Source organism: Peromyscus leucopus, chromosome 3 (genome assembly GCF_004664715.2).
Source record: "Peromyscus leucopus breed LL Stock chromosome 3, UCI_PerLeu_2.1, whole genome shotgun sequence".
Classification (NCBI taxonomy): domain Eukaryota; kingdom Metazoa; phylum Chordata; class Mammalia; order Rodentia; family Cricetidae; genus Peromyscus; species Peromyscus leucopus.
In genome coordinates this window covers 55,282,413-55,302,178 of record NC_051065.1, presented here as the reverse complement: position 1 = coordinate 55,302,178, position 19,766 = coordinate 55,282,413, and the positions used below count along the sequence as shown (strand labels likewise).

The following is a 19,766-nucleotide window of genomic DNA, read 5'->3' as shown; positions in this document are numbered from 1 at the left end:
CAAGAGAGGCAGATGTAGAGGGGAGACAAGGTCCTCCCACAGTTGGCAGGCAGAAGAGCTGGAAGCCAAACTCAGGTGCACCTTACTATAGTCTATTTTTTTCTTAAGGATTTAAATTTTATCTATGTGTGCATCTGTGTGTATGTAAGTTTGTGAACTTGGGGGCAAGAGGGCATCGGATGCTCTGGAAAGAGTTACAGGCAGTTGTGAGGCATCAGGTAGGATGTTGGGAACTGAACCCAAGTCTTCTACAAGAGTAGTAGGCGCCCTTAACCTCTGAGCCAGCTCTCTAGCCCCTGGGTATAAATTCTTAATCACTTGGTTAAATTCTCCACAAAACAAAAGTACGTGGAAATTCTACATGACAAAAGATGACATCACAGAGCACAGTCATTTCCTCCTGTTTCCCAAGAGGGGCCACTTAGCTAACAGCTCACTCAGATCCTAGGATGAAGCTCCAATCCTCCTGGAATATGCAGTTACAATCAGGAAGTTTCAATGAATTGTGAAACTCTAGTGGTTGGTTATTGTTTAAGCACCTTCCTGGTTCCACAGGGTTGGAAGGCCCTTATGAAGGTTATCTACTGTTTCTGGCTCCAGGCAGAAAGACCTTACGTCATCCCCAAGAAAGGAAGGTTCATGCATCGGTAAAATCTTCCTGAATCCACCTACCTGAGGGGCAAGCTGCAAGCATAACCTGCCTGGGTGGGTCTGCAACTAGCTTTGGGAATGCATGGAGAGCTGTGGTGCAAATGCAAATGAATAGCAATGCAAGGCAGTGCAATTCACCACCCAAACCTTCTACTCCAGCCAAAGAACACACAAAGCCTTAGCTAAAATGCCAGTCTTTGTCAGAAAATAGATTTATTATTGATAGTGAGTGAAGTTGTCAGTATTCACTACAGAGGTTGCATAAGCCAAGGTTCGCTTTATATTGATAAAAATGCCTTATTTCACTTGCAATCATAAACATTATTCCAGTGAAAGAGGTACATTTTCTCTCCTTTCTTTCTTGCATGATCACCATAATAAGTTACAATGAAATAGCTCCTATATAATGAGAGAAGCGCACACCCGGGCCCCGTAGCCCAGGCGAGTGTACACTGTTGCCCCAGCCCAGTGCTTTCTTGCTGTCTCTCCATCTGAAATAGTTTAACACCCCCCTCCCAGCTTTCTCAGAGTGGAGGTCACTAAATGGTGGAGCCTGGAGTGAAGAGAACATTTTATGTCAGTGGAAGTTGGAAACAGAGTACAAAAAGGTGCAGTGGACCGCCTTTCTCTTTATTCATTTGGGGGTTTCATTAACACTTAACAGTGTTCTTTGATGATTGATCCTGATCTAGACCTCGGCTTCTGAAACTGTTGATCAAAACACGTTATGATTCTGTCGAGTCCATTTTCCAATGCCTGTCTGTCTTTAGTGGTCTTCTCTTTAATTGGGGCATTTTCTTAATAGGAAAAGAAAAATGTTCCACCTCTGGAATTAACGTTGAAGGAGCTTTGCATGTTCTCGGGGGTAACTTTATCCTCCCTTCTCCAGCATGCTCTGCAAAAGAAACAGAAAGTCTAAGTTTTACCAGCAGGAGGCAAGGGCAAACAAATGGCAGTAACTATTTAGGATGATTACAGTGCTTTTCAAATACCGGCTTCCAAACTATGAAACAAAGCATATGCTTTCTCATCTCAAAATACCACTGCCTCTGAGGAACACCCTGCTTCATCAGTTCCAATCTCCAAATGACCCATGCACCAGCATCTGGGAAGAACAGCCCAGAGAAGAACATGGTCTGGAGGATGGTGGGGAGGAGCTGTGGGTCAGCTCCATTACCACAGACATCTGGAAACAGGGCTACAAGTGACAGGGAAATTTGCTGAGGCAGTCAGTGTGGAGTTGGTGGGGCACAGTACAGCAGTTACACCCAATAGCTCTTGAGGAAGAATCTCATCTGCACACCAAGCCCAAGCTCAGAGACCACCTGGCTCTGGGTAGAATACAGATGTCCACATATATGCAACACCCAGTAGCACTACAGGCAGGTCTCCTCCCAAACTGTGCAAGCGCTCTCTTTACTTTCCAAGTAATGGGAATGGGGACCGTAGACAAGAACCATCAACAGAAACTGCAGCCAGCTGGGCAAGAGGTACACATCCCCCATTCTTATAGAACCTTAAGAATGAAAAGGCAGTCATCTCCCTTTGAGTTTTAAAACCACCCAGAAGGAGGGCAGGTGAGGCCGGCAGCTGCCTCTGCATCCTGTCCTCATGCTCCCATGTCCCTGCACCTGACACCAGCTCAGCTACTGAGTCCTCACTGCATTTAGTTAAGAGCTAAGGGAAAGTTAAGACATGTACCCTTGGGAAATCAGAGACTAAACATGGTAATAATTTGCCACTTTTTACTTATTTGCTAAATATATGCTAAGGTTTATTACGTAAAACACATGTACATGGTAAAAAACAAACAAACAAACAAACAAACAAAAAACCAAAAACTCGCCCAGGAAGAAAGCACACATGTGAAGAAGGTTTTTGTTCAGGCTGCATTCAGGGAAGGTAAGAAAGAGTTCAAAAGTTCTGCCTGGCTGGAGGGCATTTCTCTATGGCTCCAGCGAAGGAGGGCACTGCACCCTATGTCTTACGATAGTCGAAATACAGACAGAAAGCCTGGGCTGTGGGTGGGGCGGGGATGTGTGAGCAGCAGTGGACAGTGTGGACAGTGAGGAGCCAGGCAGGGGAAGCATGGACACGAGGTGGACAAGCTTCCTGCTGGCCACTGGAAACACACAGGTATCCAACCAATGCTATGTAAATAGGAGAATGGCAGCCATGAAACTGAGCCTGACATTCTTGGCACAGTGAACTCAACAGAGGGGAGCAGCAGACTGTACTAGAAACCAAGCAAGGGTGTAAGAAGGAAAACACAGGCACAAGAAGCCCAGAGAAGAAAAGAGGGCAGTGAGAAGAGGTTCAGGTGGACCCTTAGTGATGGGGTGTGAGAGGGGACACTCGGAGAACAAAAAAGCAAAAGATAAATTTAGTTTTGAGTTTGTGGACTGATTTTCGATGAAGCATCCCTACAGGACTCTTTGGAAAGAAGTTACAGTTTGAGGGAGAAGGGTCAAATGATTTAAGACAAAGAGGATGGGGGGGGGGAGGTACAGAAAATGGAGAACAAAGAGTGGAAGAACAAACAGGGGATTTGAGCCTGAGAAACACAGGGTGGACAGTTATCTCATTCTAGGGTCTGTGATTATAGGTCCCTACGTGGTCTGGGGACATGGGGCACTAAAGAATAGACTCAAAGGCAGGCAAACTAGTGAGCCAAACAGGAAGTTAGAAAAGCACAGGTCCAGAAAAAATGAAGGACAAAGCAGAGGAAGCAAAAGCTCCACATGGTGGAGGGGTCAGGAGAACACACACTGCACACGGTGGAGGGGTCAGGAGAGTGCATACTGCACACGGTGGAGGGGCCAGGAGAATGCACACTGCACACGGTGGAGGGGCCAGGAGAGTGCACACTGCACATGGTGGAGGGGCCAGGAGAGTGCACACTGCACATGGTGGAGGGGTCAGGAGAATGCACACTGCACACGGTGGAAGGGCCAGGAGAGTGCACACTGCACATGGTGGAGGGGCCAGGAGAATGCACACTGCACATGGTGGAGGGGCCAGGAGAAAGTACACTGCACACGGTGGAGGGGTCAGGAGAAAGCACACTGCACACGGTGGAGGGGCCAGGAGAACACATACTGCACATGAGTGCATTGCTACCAGCACTGGGTTTGTGGGCAAAATAAAACATCTAACTGTGCAAGTTAGACCCTGTGTGCCACTGTCACAGTGTGATAGCATTTCTTCTAGGCTCACTTCTTTTTGACTTGATCTGTGTAAGTCTCCAATTACATAGGTGGATACTCTGTAAATACCCAATATGCAGACAACCTCACTGCCCAGTTCTTTACTACATGCACTATGGAAGCCAGTCTGAAGCAGATCTATATTGAGCCCATTTAGGGCTTCTGGCTACTGGAGAGAGTGCCTCCTTTGAGTGATACTCTATGGCCGCTCTGCATTGGGGGTCATGGGCCTCACATATAAGGTCATGGGAACCTTAAGCACTGTGGCATCTGCCAGGTCTGGATCACATGGCTCTGTCTCTCCCTATACAGCTGGGTGACAGTATGCCTCTTTTCAGTGCTGTGACATAATCTGCAGCTAGAGCAACACAATGAAAGCCATAGTTAAAGGGTTCTCTGATGGCTTAGAGATTATTTTAGCCATTCTTTTCTCTTCAACGCTGAGCAATTACAGATGAGTAATTTTCAGTCGAATGCTAGCAATGGTAGACTTTCCAGGAGAAAGATAAGCTGGGCCCTGGCCTGAATGGGGATCAGAACCCATTAGAAGACAGGACCACAGATGCATAGTACACTGTTCTCACACTTACCACACACCCTGCCACACGCATTAAACTCCAATCCCTCAGAGAAGGCACAATGGCTCAGTGGAAAGCTGAGGGGCTGGTCTATATACCTGCTGTCACAACGCACTTAGCTGCTACCAAAGGGTGGCAGAGATGCTACGAAATGGCCCTACTGCTGTCAGAGACAGTAACAGATACAACAGCAAGTTGGGGTTTTAAAAAGATGAATAAACTGATAAACATTCTGTGTTATTACTATCACAGCTGTGCAAACGAGACCCGCTGAAGGCTAGAGTCAGGGCCATGGCTGGAGGCAGCCCCAGGACTGACAGGTCTACACTGCACCTCTCAGGCTGTCCCATCTCTGCATCTTCTGTATCTAGATGCTGTTGGGTTGGATTTCAACACTGCATAAATTAACACTGCATAAATTAACATAGGAAATTCCCTAAAGAATGGAGGGGAAGCTTTGCAAGCTATATTAAAAAAAACCCGCTGCTTTCATTTAAGGAAATGCTAACACTTAATCTTAATGTGGAGAAAGAATTCCTCGCTGCTGCTCCCCATTCACATATCTGGGTCTGCAGAAACGCCTTTTGTAAATAGCTGCACAAATTACCAAAAGGAGTGAATGGCTCAGGCATCAACACTGCTCTTTTCCAAAATCTCTTTCGGTTCCAGCCACTGATGAGCTCACACTGTCAAACAGGAACAGTGCCCCTGGAGACCCAAGATGGTGTGTCGTTTCCACTTATTAAAACGATCTCAAGCACTTTTCTCAAATATTTTTGTTACACAGTCGTCTAGTCAGCCAGTTTCTGGATCTCAGCTTTCTTGCAGAGGCTGACTACCCTAGCAATGAAAAGCCACTGGCTCTCTCAATAGATTTAAAAGGACTTGAAAAGCAACCCTGTATTGCCAAGCAATCATTACAGAGAGAATGGGATTTTAAAAGAGACCATCCAGAGTCTAGGTGTCCCTAGATGGGAGCTACCCGGAATCTCCCCAAGGTTTCAGATCCAGTAGGATTAGGTGTGGACGTAGGAAGGTTTTCATAATGGGGGGGGGTAATGGTGGTGCTAACAGAGCAGCAGGTCCTGAGTTAGGCACAGCCTCAGTATGGAGTTTTCACTGAGGAAAGACAGGAAATGTAGGGGTGCAAAGGAACAGATCTGTGATGGGGAAAAACCAAAGAGGACTGTGGGTGAGGAAAGAAGGAAGAACACTCTATACATCCAGCTTCTGAGAAGCCAGTCGCCTGGGTGCTGTTCCTCACGATCTGGAAGTCTGAAGAACTAACTAGTTTTGGTCTCAGTGTCTGTTCCTTCCAGTCAGGGTCGTGCTTTGTTCTTCCTGTTTTTGTAGAAGACACCAGTCAACTTTGCCTGGATCTCGTTCATATCATCCTTGTCTCTGTGTGACATTCAAATTAACTCACAAGTAATTAACTATTTATACAATTTGTCACAAAAGCAGACAAAACATTAGCAGACTGTAGCTAAAACTCTTGGAAGATGAGCCCTAGGAATAAAATACCTATTAAGAAAAATGAAAATCTAGCACCATGGTAATATATTAAATTCAATTTTTTTTTTAAAAAAAGAGAAAATGTCATAAAGCAATGTATTACCCTTGGAAAGTAAATGAGAAATAGATTTCTAGGAAGGACAGGGCTTGGGGGCATGAACGTTTGGAGCTCAGCTTGCTTGAACAACTTCAGACCTGACAGGCAGCCACTCCGACAGCAGAGTGAGTGGGATCATCCTGTGTACAGCAGCCCAGCTCCAAGGATTAACAAATGACACTAGGTGACGATACAGAATGCATGGAACATAATAAAAACAAGGCTGCAAGGCTGACCTTGGTTTATCTTTGTGCCTTCTATTACACTAGATGGGCTCCTCATCCTGGAGGCAGGGGATCTGAGAACTGTCAGTGTGATGGGATGTTAGCCTAGAGATAGACTCAGTGCTCTTCTCTTGGCACCTGCTGTGAGTGCTAGGGTGACTCCTCACCCAGGACCACCTGCAGCTTCAGAGAGCACGAGAGGGCAGAAGGCGAGCACTTCCACTGGAGTGGCTTCTGCCTTCTTCCCATTTGCTTCAGAGACTAAGTTTAGATGTTTTCCTAGGGACAGTGAGTTTAGACTGCTGCTGCTGCTAGGTGGTCTGAACTGGTAGCTAGTGACAGTGACCTACCTTCTCATGAAGGAAAACAGACAGAACCTGCAGGATTTGGTAAAAGTTTGGGGTGTCTGAACCCCACTTCTAACCTTCTAATTCAGACTCTTCAAGGGGGAGGATGGGCAGGCACATTTTTAACACTTTTCAGAGACTGTGAGGTTCACGCGTGTCTGTAGCCTCCTGGGTTTGAAATGCAGGGCAGGGGTGGACTCTGCTGGAATATGACGAATTCCCACTCTGGAACTGTGCAAAGGAGAAGATGAGGTTGGGCCCCCGACCTCCACATCCTCGTCCTCCAGCTCCAGGAGCCTGGCTGACATGTCACGGACAACTCACTTTATTCACACAGCTATGAAACAGACTGCTCTGACATTAGGTTTTTTCCTCAAGAGCCTGGATTTCCAAGTAACAGCCACCCTGTTTTCCAGGATCTTTTCAGGCTCAAAATCATAGGGAAACATTTTGAAGACCAGCTGAACACAAGTCCAAATTACAGGGAAGGTAAAATTTAGTGTCCTTAAGAAGGCTGAAGAAATTTTGCCTAGACAAATTCCTCCATACCTGCTGATCTTGTAGTCTTCTATTCTGGAATTAACCAACACTGGAAATTTCATTTGTATTTTATAAATGAGAGGACTGGGAACATTAGTTTTGGGAAGTATAATACCACATTGAGATCTAGCCTCGCTGGTCAAGGTCTTGACTCTACATTCTCTCTGTAGCCAGGGCCCTCTCTGATCTCAACAGTTCAGCAGAGAGAACAGGTCTCAAGGAAAAGGTATTTGGCTACCAGCCTATTCCCTATGTAATGATTTAAGTCTCTGCCCAGTGTATGGACCTCTGACTGCCTTGCTATCTGACTTCAAGCCCTATGCAGACCCCGGACCCTTGGGAAACTCTTGGTCCTGATTCTTCCCATCATGTACTCTTACTGCATCTCCAAAGCCCCTCACCTCCCAAGGACTATATCTCATAGAGTAAGAGCTATCCCGGTATAGTAGGAGCCCGGTGCCGGCTAAGGCAGCATTTTGTAATGGAGTTTCTTAGCTGGCAGGCTATGCTTTGGCAGGCAGTTTGGGGATAGCTGGTTCTCCCTTTACTGGCTCTGGAGAAACTGAACTGTTTCTAGCCTCTCTGGTCATAGGATCACCTTGACTGTCAGGAATGTAAATGTGAGGCCATACAGCAGCAGACTAGTCACAAGGGCAGCTGACAGCAAATTCTAGGAGGCAAAGGCACTAAAACCTAGAAAACCTAGAAACCACAAAATGAAGATGCTACTACTAAATAGACATGCCTCCTGAGCCTATATTTACCTCTTGCTCTCCATCATGAATGCAGAATAAGCTCTTGCAGACAGAGCTTCCAGCCCTCAGTTCAGCAAGAAAAAAATCAAGTACTAGTCACCGTGAATAACCTGGAACAGGGGCAAAGAAAGCACTATCCACTATCCCTACCATCAGGTGAACACAGACTGTTCTAGGAGAATCATGTTAGTGTTTTTGCTTTTTTGTGACTAGCAACAGGGCTGAGAAAATGCTAAAGTGCTTAGAATTCCTGCTTACAGCACTGTAGGTGGATGTTAAAGCAGCAAGATGCCACAGGGAACATAATGCTGATCTATAAGCCAGCCCTCCTTCACTTTAAAAATTAGAAGTTGAAGCCGGGCGGTGGTGGCGCACATCTTTAATCCCAGCAGAGGCAGAGGCAGGCTGATCTCTGTGAGTTCAAGGCCAGCCTGGTTTACAAAGTGAGTCCCAAGACAGTGTGGCCTTCCACAAAACGAACAAACAACTGCCACCCCCCAAACAGAAGGTGGAGTGCCAGGCACGGTCCTGTACCCCTTTAATCCCAGTACACAGCACACAGAGGCAGACAGATCTCTGTGAGTCTGAGGGCAATCTGGTCCACATGGTGAATTTGGGGCCAGCTAGGGATACACACACAGAGGACTATCTTAAAAAAAAAAAAAAAAAAGATGGAAAAAGAAAAAAGATATTAGGGACATTTTATATTATTTACTCCTGAATTTTTATTCTTTTCCCTGTTTACAAAGTCCCATATAAGTCAGGTGTAGCAAGACTAAATGGGAACCAGGCTTTAATGACAAGAAGGGGTAATTCAATATTGGAAAGCTTAGAAAGTTAGCAGGTTAAGCAGGTATGGGGGAGACACAAGTCTATGTCAACTGATGCTCCATTTTAAATGCTGTACTTAAATAGCTAGCCAATAGCTTTTACAACTTAGAAATAATATTAGAACAATTTAGTGTCTTTTTTACCCTCATAAAGAATACATAACTTAATACACTGACAATAAGTCTAAACGTCTCCCGTCAAACCACAAGGAACTGTTTAAGAATAGCTGAAGATTAATGTTAGAGAGTGGAGGAATGGGAAGAAAGGAAAAGCAAGGCTAAGGAACATCCGGAAAAAATTTTCCTACCAATAAAATCTATTAGTCTTCCCAACAGCACCCCAGGGACCTGTGAAAGCTCAACCTTATGAGTCATGTAAAAGTGGAGTGGACTATTGTAATGATTCCACATGGGAAACCCTTGTACAGTGTCGGAAATGGAGTGAGACTTAATGGCTGCTGTCCTGTTCCTGTCCAGTACGTTCTCTGGACCTAACTGGAAGGCTAGGAGAAGGGAGCTGGCCCACCTGGAACTGCTAGACTAGGCAGTGAGCATGCTGTGTCCGGACAAACTTTCTTTTAACAAGGAGAGCAGAACTGGGATCTCGAGGTGAGATTTTCTTCACAGGGAGCAGAAGGGCAGCCTTGTACCAGAGGAGGACAGCTGCCAGTGATACAGATACCAGGTCCCTGCTGCCAACACGGTATGGCCTTTCAGGGAGCAGGCCAAGTGGCCTCTTTGATCATGGACACTATCAGCTCATGTCCCATGTGTACCGTTTCAGCAGCCTGTCAATGTTGATTTTGCCATTACTGTTTTCATTTCCCCTCACTGTCTCAACTTGTATTTGTGGATGATAGATGTCTCTTCTTAAACTCACCTGCTCCGAAAACAAATATCACTTAGTTTATCTTGAAAATTTTTGTTTTCTTTTGTTTTGATGGCAGGGTACATCTTGAACTAGTTGTTAAATTTACCATCATGACATCCCTGGGTTTCAATGCTCTCAACTGCAAAATGGTAAAAGAAACCATTTCTATTTACATCTCAGAGTGTCATAAAAAACATGTAAGAGTAGATGTTGAAGTGACCTTGCAATCCTAAAGCCTGAAGAAATGAAAGGGTCTGTGTTTCACGGTTCTTAGCTATTCCAGTGCTGTTCAACCAATGGCAAGATTTTCATCTTTTTGGTATTACTCAGCTACCATCTACTTCCAAATAACTGAACATAGAGTTGTGAAATACTAGATACTCTAATCAGACTAGCTGCAAGTAATAAACCACATGGCAGGCTGGGAAGTGAGTGGGAAGGAAGGTGGGTCTCTTTTTCAATCACTAGTATCATTTCATGATTTTCCCACTTGATGATCCTGAACCTGGGAAAAATGAAGGTGGACTGAGTATTCTGCACAAGTGAAGCCATCACAAAAATCACCCAGTTCACTGAAATCAAAGCCCAAGGCCAGGATCTAGTAAGAGACAGGACGTGGTGACAAACCCAGACCCACCAGACTCTCCCCTCGACTGCACTGTGTGCCATGTATTATCTGGCTGCACATTGAGTTGTTTTTTTTTTTTTTAATTTCATAAATAGGACCCAATGACACCACAGGACTAAGTATGATTCAACAAGATCTCACCAGTCAAGGGTGGAGCCAATGCTCCAAGGCACGTGGTATTGCCACTTCAGCAGTACCAGAAATCACACTGTGGAAATAGGCACACGTGTTAGACACCAGTCTTAAACCATGCACTTTGACACAGCCACCTTTTCTATCGATGACTCTGTCCCACCTCCACAAGCCTCGATGATCAGATTAGAAAAATTTATGAGTCAACCTATCCAAGTGCTCAGGTAGTATTGCTATTGAAGGTCGGGGACTTAAGAGCTCATCAGAGGCTGTTTGTGACAAATAACAAGCACTAACTTAAAATCAGCAGCATTACCTCAGCAAGACCTGTAAGGAAAAGAATCCTGGCATATACTCAGTTATGCAAGTACCGATACAAGCAAGTAACAGACAAAAGCAAACCACAATGCTTTTGAAGACAACATGGGCTTTTCAATCTTGATTACATTTTTCCCACTTAATGTTAGACAATAGCAACCCTCCCTTCAGATATTTATGGACTGTTGGAAATTTACACTAAGTGGTACATTATAACTGGAGCAAATTGGGCTGTAAGAAGGCATGCTGTGTAACTCAAACACTAGATTTAGATGGGTGAAAAGATCAATTCTAGGGAGTTTGTCAGAAGAAAGAACAAAAGTTTCCAACAATTTATGTCTCTCCAAACCACATGCACCCAACTATAAAGCAATATGTGACCTGTTGAAATTGTTAATTTGCTGTATGGATATCATTAACTTTCTAAAGCACATAAATTAAGAGAAACTATGCATCTTATGAGTGTCATATTATGCAGTTATGAAGGATCATGAAGCATATGAAAAGAGGGAAATCCTTTCCTAAATATGACTCAGGTGTGTGAGTGTGTATGTTCCGGCTTGTGTGGTTTAAAAGAAAATGGCCCTCATAGGGAGTGGCAATATTAGGAGGTGTGGCTTAGCTGGAGTAGGTGTGGCCTTGTTGGAGTGTGTTACTGTGGGGGTGGGCTTTGAGGTCTTACAAGCTCAACTTATGCCCAGTGTCACAGAATCCTTCTGCTGCCTATGGATCAAGATGTACAACTCTCAGCTCTGTCTCCAGCACCATGTCTGCATACACCTGCCATGTCCTGCCATGATGATAATGGACTAAACTTCTGAAACTGTAAGTTAGGCCCAGTTAAATGTTTTCCTTTGTAAGAGCTCCTGTGGTCATGGTGTCTCTTCACAGCAAGAGAAACCCTAACTAAGACACTGCTCTAAAGGGCTCTACCAACTGTTGGGGGACGATTAGTGACTGAAGGATGGGTTTCTTTTATTTTTGCTAGACCTCCTACTACTTATAGACTGCAAGTTTTCTAGCTCCTTAATTTATACCCTTTTTCCATGCTGGCTTTGAATAGTGACTTAGGAATGGGAGGTATTAACCATGAGGATATAACCACTGGAATCATTAGAAGATGAAAGGTTCAGAGCAATAAAGTATATTTTTAATACATTTTTCTCCCTGCCCAGAGAGAATTCAGGAGCAATTAACTTTTTCTTCTGGCACAGGGTCTCGAACCCAGGACCTGAGCATGTCAGGCAAGCACTTACACTCTTCTTTTACTTTTTACTTTGAGAGAGGCTCTCATGAAGTTGTCCAGGCTGTCCTTGAATGTAAAGTTCTCCTGCCCCAGGCTCCAGTAGCTAGGATCACATGCCTGAACCACTAGGCCTGGCTAGAATCTGGACTCTTCTGATAGTGAACTAGACAGAACTTATGAGCTAACCAACTGATTACAGACATTCTTCTTGATGAGGGCCAGCTGAGTTTAGAAAGCTTTCCCACATGTTAGGTCTTCACCACTGTCCAGTGACAACTGAGCTTTCTATTTTCCAGGTGTCCAGTCAGCACACACACCCACCTGTTTGGCATGGTTGACACAGTGCATGTACTGGCTGGCCAGAGCGGAGCAGCTGAGGGTCTGCTGGGTGTTCTGGCGGTAACACTGGAGGATTTTGGTCTGCAGATCTGCACAGACTGGATGATATTCATACCGTCTGAAAATAAAACAAAGATAACTGAGACGAGGCATCCTCAGTCACTGTAAGGGTCAAGGTTAAAGACTAAATAAAATACACAAGCCTAGTCCTGAAAATGACACCACTGCTCTTGCTCTACAGCCTGGTCTGGCAAGTCAGAAATCTGCCAGGCCCGACTTCTCTCTGGCATACCACAGCCAGCAGGTCATGAAGCTCTGGCCCCTGCAGTATGGTCTTCCATACTCACTGTTAGTATAGAAATCCCAAGTATTTACACTTCCCAGATCCAAGCAATGACCTCTGGTCTTTGTATCTACAGCCCCGGATCTCTCCACAGGTCACCCAGAAGGTACTTTGTAACCCATCAAGCTGCTCTCTATTGCTTCTTTAATGACGTACAAGGCTAGCAGACACTGATCAGGCTCCTGCCTGCCTTTAGTCCTTATTGGACCCTGTACCTGGCTGCAGCCTGGGTGAATTATGCTCAGGGTCCAGTGTCAGGTCTCACATCTGTGGTCACAAACTGCTTGTGAGCTGGGAGATGCTTAGCACCCAAATTCTCACCCTTGCAAAAGTAACTGAAAACTATCTACTCATCTTTCAATGCCTAACTGTGTAACCTGCTTTGAAGAACTCTCACTAGTTTTCTGCTCCCACACAGTCCACACTTTCACTCTGCCCATGCCACGGACTATACAATAATTGAGTGCAATCCACCAGCCTACATTTACCAGAATGTAAATTCCAAGGAACTATGTTTGTTTTCTTTGTGACATTCACTATTCAATGTGGATACTTTTTATAGAAGCCATACAATAAGCTTGTTGAATGAATAAAAATGGGTAAACATCTAAAAGTCCTCCAGGTTAAATTTTCGCTATTATATTTACAAGTCTCAGATTTTAGTTGGATTGCTCTCAGTGAACATGCCATGCCAAACATAATTGTTTCCACAAAGCTTATAATACACACTTGAAACTAATAAGCCAAATGAATTATACAAACAGAAAATATTCTTGTTTGTATGACAGGAGAACTTGAGTTATAGACTAACCACAGAGAGAGAAAATATGCAAAACAATCATTAATCTAGGAATTTGTATTTTTTAAAATTAGTTTGTTTAATAAAAAATGCTTCCCGTCTTATCAGTTCTGTCTGAAATTTAAATGTGTTATTCATATATCCCTGAAGTAGCATTACTTTAAGTTTAATGGGTTCTAAACACAAAAGCCCCAGAGAACACAGGGGGATATTTCCCATCAATAAGGAAACCCTTGGGTGACAGTTCGTTTCCTCATTACTTTTACACAACACGATAAGCTAATGTATGTTTTGCTGGAGTGGAAATGCAAACCATTTGACTGTCCTTGAGGGAATCTTCTTCCCACTACCCCAGAAAGGAAGTAGATGTACAGGGGAAAATGATCCATAGATTTTACCTAACACTGTTTACTTTTTCATTCAGTACTTTACTACTTTGTCTAATACCTGAGAACAGATTTTAAGTCCAACTCCAGGGGTTTGGATTCTTTTTAAGCTTTTGATGCTCTGGGCGTCCATGGGTTTTTCTGGACCTGAGCTTCCCTAATCCCCGACAAATGAACAGCAGCATCAAAAAGGAGTCAGCTGTGCTTCCAGAAGACAGCCTCAGAAAACCATTGACCAAGTGATGACATTAAGTCTCGGGTCTGGGTACATGATGAATACAGTATGACTACGTGTCAAGTCAGCTGAATGCGGCAAATATAAGGCCAACAATGCTGACGACTCACACAGAGAGCTGAGCTATTGGTCTTCTGTCCCAGTGCTGACAGAAGACCAAGTCTAGGCGCAGAAAGGTGGTGGGGAACAAATACAGGCTTGAGCAGACCCATGGCCCTTCACCAGTAACAGACAGGTAGCAAACACACTCACACACTGTATGTGTTTACACACACATGTCTTTATTTTTCTCAAGACCACTGCAATAGGCAGTTCATTAATGCTACTCCCTCTTTAGAAAGCAGCAATGCAAGTCATAAGCACTGACCCTGAGCTGAGCACTCAGTCATGCAGGTTCAAGTCCACAAGTTATTTATGGTTTGAAGTGTATCAAAATATACTTTTATCACCACAAATCAATACTAGTACTCGCTTCCAAGCCCTTGATTTCCTGTCTGGTAGTCTGTTCTCTGTGTGGCCATCATCTGAAATCCTTTTTGTATACATTTTAACCTGTATTGATGACTAGATGCAGAGCGGGGGAAGAACAGTGGAAATCAGCATAATTGGCCCCCAGTTCCTCCACTGACTCGGATCCATTTCTCTTGGACTCATCTGAATGGCACAGATCTGCTTCTGTATTGATCTGCAGGGCACGTTATGCTGTCCTAATGCACTGTTTTCACTCTGGAAGATGCTAAATGAGATTACCGCCCAACATTAGAAGGCCATAAAGCACAAGCCATGGCACCTTCCATTCAGGAAAAGGGCTTCAAAGACATTTCCAATATGCATTATGAGAAACCCTTCATATAATCATAGAGTCAGCAATTGACTTTTATTGACTGCTTTCATGCCTGCTGAAGGAAAAAGCCACTATTAGGCAAAAATAAGAAAAGGCAGAATCCCAAGATATTTAGGTTGAAAAATTAAATCTTAGTTGAAAAGGACATTTAAACAATTTAAGAAAGGCTGAATGAAGGCATGATAAGTGACAAGATAACAAGCAAGATGAGTACAAATCTGGAAAACACAGGACAGTGGTAAGGGAGACAGCTATTCAAAGGGGATTGTTAACATCTTTCATTTCTTTTACTTTTGGGGATTGTAGGTTGTAGTCTTTTTTTTTTTTTTTTTTTTGAGACAGGGTCTCTTTATGTAGTCCTGGCTGTTCTGGGAACTTGGTATGTAGCCCAGGCTGGCCTTGAACTCAGAGATCCACCTGCCTCTGCCTCCTGAGTGCTGAGATTCACCCCACCCATATCTTCAATGCATGGCCAAGGGGCTGGAGGGGAGACGCAAGGGGAGGACTGGAGCCTCAAATATGAGACCAAAGAACAAAATCCCAGGAGGGCATTCTTCTTCCTGTGGCATTTGGGAGCCGCAATATTAAAAAGCATCTAGGAAAATATATTCAGAGGTTTTTCTTATTACACTCACAACAAGCCCATAATTGATCCCTTGGAAAAAAGACCAGAAAGAGAATCAGGCTGTTTCTAATTTTCCAAGGGTTCCAACCACCTGGTGATGGACATAAAATTATCACTACCATGTCAGGTTATTTCCTTAGGAGATTTTCATGAAGGATGAATTAATTGGTCAAAGGGAGGGAAAACACTCAGGGTGCAGCTGAGGCTTATGTAAGCAGTACCTAGAAGCCCCTCTCAGACCCTTAAACACAGTGACACTTGGTTACCAGCTCTCTGGCTGTCGGGGCCTCACTGATGGCTCTCCCACTTTCATGTTTGAGAATCTTCTTTGATGTGAGTCAGAGCTTTAGATTTCGAAGAAACTACTTATCCATCTTTTTAGTTCTGCTAATATAAATGGTACATATAATACAGTAACTTCAGAGAGGGAAATATATGGAGATAGTTCAGAAGAAGTCATGTGGTGACAATCAGCAGTCAGAATTCTCAAAGCTCTGGGGAACACAAGAGTCATTCATTGTGAGTGCAGACACAAAGAGGATCGTTTCCTTGTATGTTAACCAGGAAGTACCCTGTGAGAGGTCTACAACACTAAGATGAAAAACTACTGGGGGTGTGTTCGGGAGAGGGGGAGAAAATATGACTTAATGAGATACCTGATGCGAAAGGGAACACTGTTTTCTTACCAGGACCCAACAATGCATCTTTCATGGGGTCAGATGTTTCATGTGACATGGTCATGAAGGGAAACCTCTCATTCTTAAGGCACAGCTCAAAAGCTATCATTAAATTATACCGACTGTTCTTTAGATGTTAGCCCAGTGGTCAGTAGTGCTGCTTTTCTTTCAAAATGCAACACTAAGTCTATGCTCACCACCAATACTTAAATAATATGTTACTATCTCTTACCATTCATAATAATGTCACCATAAAATTCAATGAAAAGGATTTAAAATGCAGTCATCGTTATTACATTTTCATTGTACTTTACCTTATAGTATCCTAATATTATTTTTCACAATAAAATGTAAATAGCCTCTTCCTAATATTGCGAGATCCGAAAAACAAACTTAATTTCAAGCATATCTGGCATTCTTAATAATTGCTAACCATTTCATTAATGATGCCTCTTATCTGAGCTTTACTCAGATTACCATAATTATATATTAGAGGCCAAATACTGCTAACAGGTGCTTGCTTTGTTTTCCATTTGTTCTCACATACATCTTGTGATGCAATGTCTTGAAAACTAACAATTCAAGATACCCCCCCCACAACAACTATTACCAATGCAATGCTAACTACTCTGCTGCTGTCTATTATCACAACACCAAAATAGCCCATAGCCTCTGCCAGCCTAACATTAAGTGGCATGGATCTAGACTACAACCGGCTAAGCACTTGGTTCAGTGGTTCTCAACCTTCCTAATGCTGTGGCCCTTTAATACAGTTCCTCAGGTTCTGGTGGCCCAACCAGAAAATTATTTCTGTTGCTGTCTCATAGCTGTAGTTTTGCTAATGTTATGAATCATAATGTAAATAGTTTTGGACATAAGAGTTTTGCCAAAGGGACTGAGAGCCACAGGTTGGGAATCACCGACTTAGTTTAACAGACCAGCTGGGCTGACAGAAAGACCGCTGCTTGTAATGAGTGCACACCATTAGACAACACAGTCAGCCTGGGTGTCCTAAGGGAAACAACCCAGGGTAGATGCACACAGGAGAGAGTCAGTATTCCACATCTGGAGACTTAACCAGTGCGAGAGAGAAAATATTATTGGGGAAAAAATGCATCTAGCTAAGCAAAGTGCTGGCACACACCTGTAATTCCAGCACCTGGGATGCAGGGAGGTTGGTGTGGTAGGGTCAGTGAGGGTTATGGAGACTCTGCTCAAAACAAAACACCCGCACCGAAGGAAGTTTTTTTGGCTAACAAGTACTTACAGGTATCACCAACACTGTGCTGGATATTATACCAACGTAGGGGTAACTGAAAGTTTCAGGGAGGTATACATGTAACACTCAAATACTAAGTCGTTTTCATAAGAGACTTGGCTATCTGAGTAAGGATACTAGTATGTGTTGGGATCTGGAACTAGCCTCCTAGGAATCCAGAGGGATGAAAGCTGACTTACAAAGAGTTCTATTCTGTAAACCTAGTGCTTGAAGGATGAACATCTAGCTCCAAATACTTTAATATTTAATGTTTTAATTTTAATTTGCTGACTTTGAAAAAAGATGTGAGAACCAAACTCAGTAATCTGGATCCACAAGAGAAAGGTGACCGGGAAGGAGGGAAAAGAAAGCAACGCCAATCTTTCTGTATTTACAGTCCTGAACAAAAGGCCCAAAGATGCTGTAAGGAGCAACGTGGTCCTACCTCTCACAGATCAGATGACCTGGCATCCCCTAAGTGTCAAAGTACTACATGATGAGAACACTGGATGCCTAAGAACGTATCCAATTCTGCAGTGTATTTCTCCTTTCTTATTAAATAATATTGGGGGTACTCGGAGTTGACAGGGCCAGGAAGGACAGAGGAGGAGTCAAGTTCAACAGCATGTGTCCACACACTGGCTACTGGGGCAGGCAGCTGGTGGAGAACAAGGCCCTCTGACACTGGCACTGTGTAGCCCAGCTTCTTTTCAGGAGCAGAGTTAACTCCAGTCGCCACTCTTAGCATTCTGCTAGCACCACTGAACCTACATGGAGTGCCATGGCCTGGGTTCACCCAGCACCAGTGAAGAACTGGAGAGTACCACCTCCACCCCTGACATCTGGACCCAGAAAAATGGGGCCATATGTACCTCAGAAGAATGATGACCCGTACTGTTTGGCTTTGTAAGTAATCTTTTCAACAAAAAAAAGTGTTACTCATTCAGGTGAAAAGATCTGTGAAGTCAGGCATCTGGTGTGAGGCAAAGAAACAACTAGATTAATTTTTACTTCCATATCATGACTTTCTTGACCCATATCTGGCCTATGTACATAGTTTGTTATCTCTAAACTGGAGAGAAATTAATTCTTTAAGGGATCTGGAGTAAGAGGCAATGTTAGGTAGAGTTAGGGGACATAGAATATAATGAATGTCAAAGTTTTAATTCAACCCAGAAAAACTGGAAACCAACTTCCAGATCATATCTTGCTCAGGACACAACAATTTCTTAAGTTCTCATCATTCTACAGCTACAGACCTCCACTGTCTGGGTTGGGAGACTTCATTTAGAGCCATCTTTCTCTCCCTTTTCCCTTAAAAACGACAGGAATATCGTTATCGCCTAATAAACACCAGGCAATAGTGCAGCAATACAAGGCTGTGAATGACTTAACCATGCTTGAGCAAAGGCGGCAGTTTATACTGAGCATTCCAGGTGGAACTGGGACCTCTTGCCTAGCACGTGGGAAAAAAAGAAAACCTAACTATAGTTCATAGGAGCGAGACTTGGTTATGCAGTATCTGGGGACATGATCCTTTGTTCTTTCAGATATCTGCAATGAAGAGATGTTCCAGGACACAAGTTGAGTCTACAGAGGACACTGAAGGAGACAAGTAACCTTACACACCAAGTGTTCCTATTTGAACAGCTCAGTAAGAGGGCACCCCTGTTTACTGCACTATTATCCTAAAGACAAGCACAGCATTGCCTCTTACCTGACACTTTGTAAAGCAACTCTTTAATTAGACAACTGGGAACAGGAGAAGCTAAGCATACACGATGCATCAGCCCCAGCTTTTCCCTACACATGTGTATCTGCACAATGCCTAGAACTGAAGCTGACAAAAGTTCACAGTCATCTCACCCAAGGATTTGTGACCTATGCTCATTTCCCCACACTACTACTTTGGAATGCTCCCAATATCGGCCCGAGGATGGAAAATATGAGGATTTGGTTGGCTCATGAATTCTTTCATCCGCCCAGTCACTCTTACAACAAATATGATTAATCCAGCAATGATTATTAAGAATTCATTACATGCCATCCATGGTGACAGTTGATAAATGAGACGTGAGCTTGCCAACAGCCTAAAAGGGTGGAACAGAGATGTACATGAGGCTTAAAATGTGACCCAATGAAAAAGGTATAAACACAGTGCCAGGCACTGACAGGGGCCTGCTTTGGAATATGGCCAAACAGTATTCCAGATGAGAAACCTATCACTGGCAAAAGAGGAACTATGCACTGGCTTTAAGAATCCCTTAGGCTACTTTTCAATGGCACAGGGAATCTGTCCAGTGGACCCATTCTATGAGATTT

The 19,766-nt window shown here is 43.7% G+C and overlaps 1 protein-coding gene across 2 annotated transcripts in view; it reads right to left on the bottom strand.

The window, feature by feature from the left end:
* Positions 1-834: 834 nt before the first annotated feature.
* Chchd3 (coiled-coil-helix-coiled-coil-helix domain containing 3) overlaps positions 835-19,766 on the bottom strand; it is a 278,523-nt gene continuing 259,591 nt past the window's right edge. For both annotated transcript variants that reach the window (XM_028866156.2, XM_028866157.2), the window contains 2 exons: positions 12,260-12,395; positions 835-1,546 (listed from right to left, as the gene is read on the bottom strand). In XM_028866156.2, the coding sequence (XP_028721989.1) occupies positions 1,523-1,546; positions 12,260-12,395 (160 nt within the window). In that variant the 3' untranslated portion in view covers positions 835-1,522. The remainder of the gene's footprint in view (positions 1,547-12,259; positions 12,396-19,766) is intronic.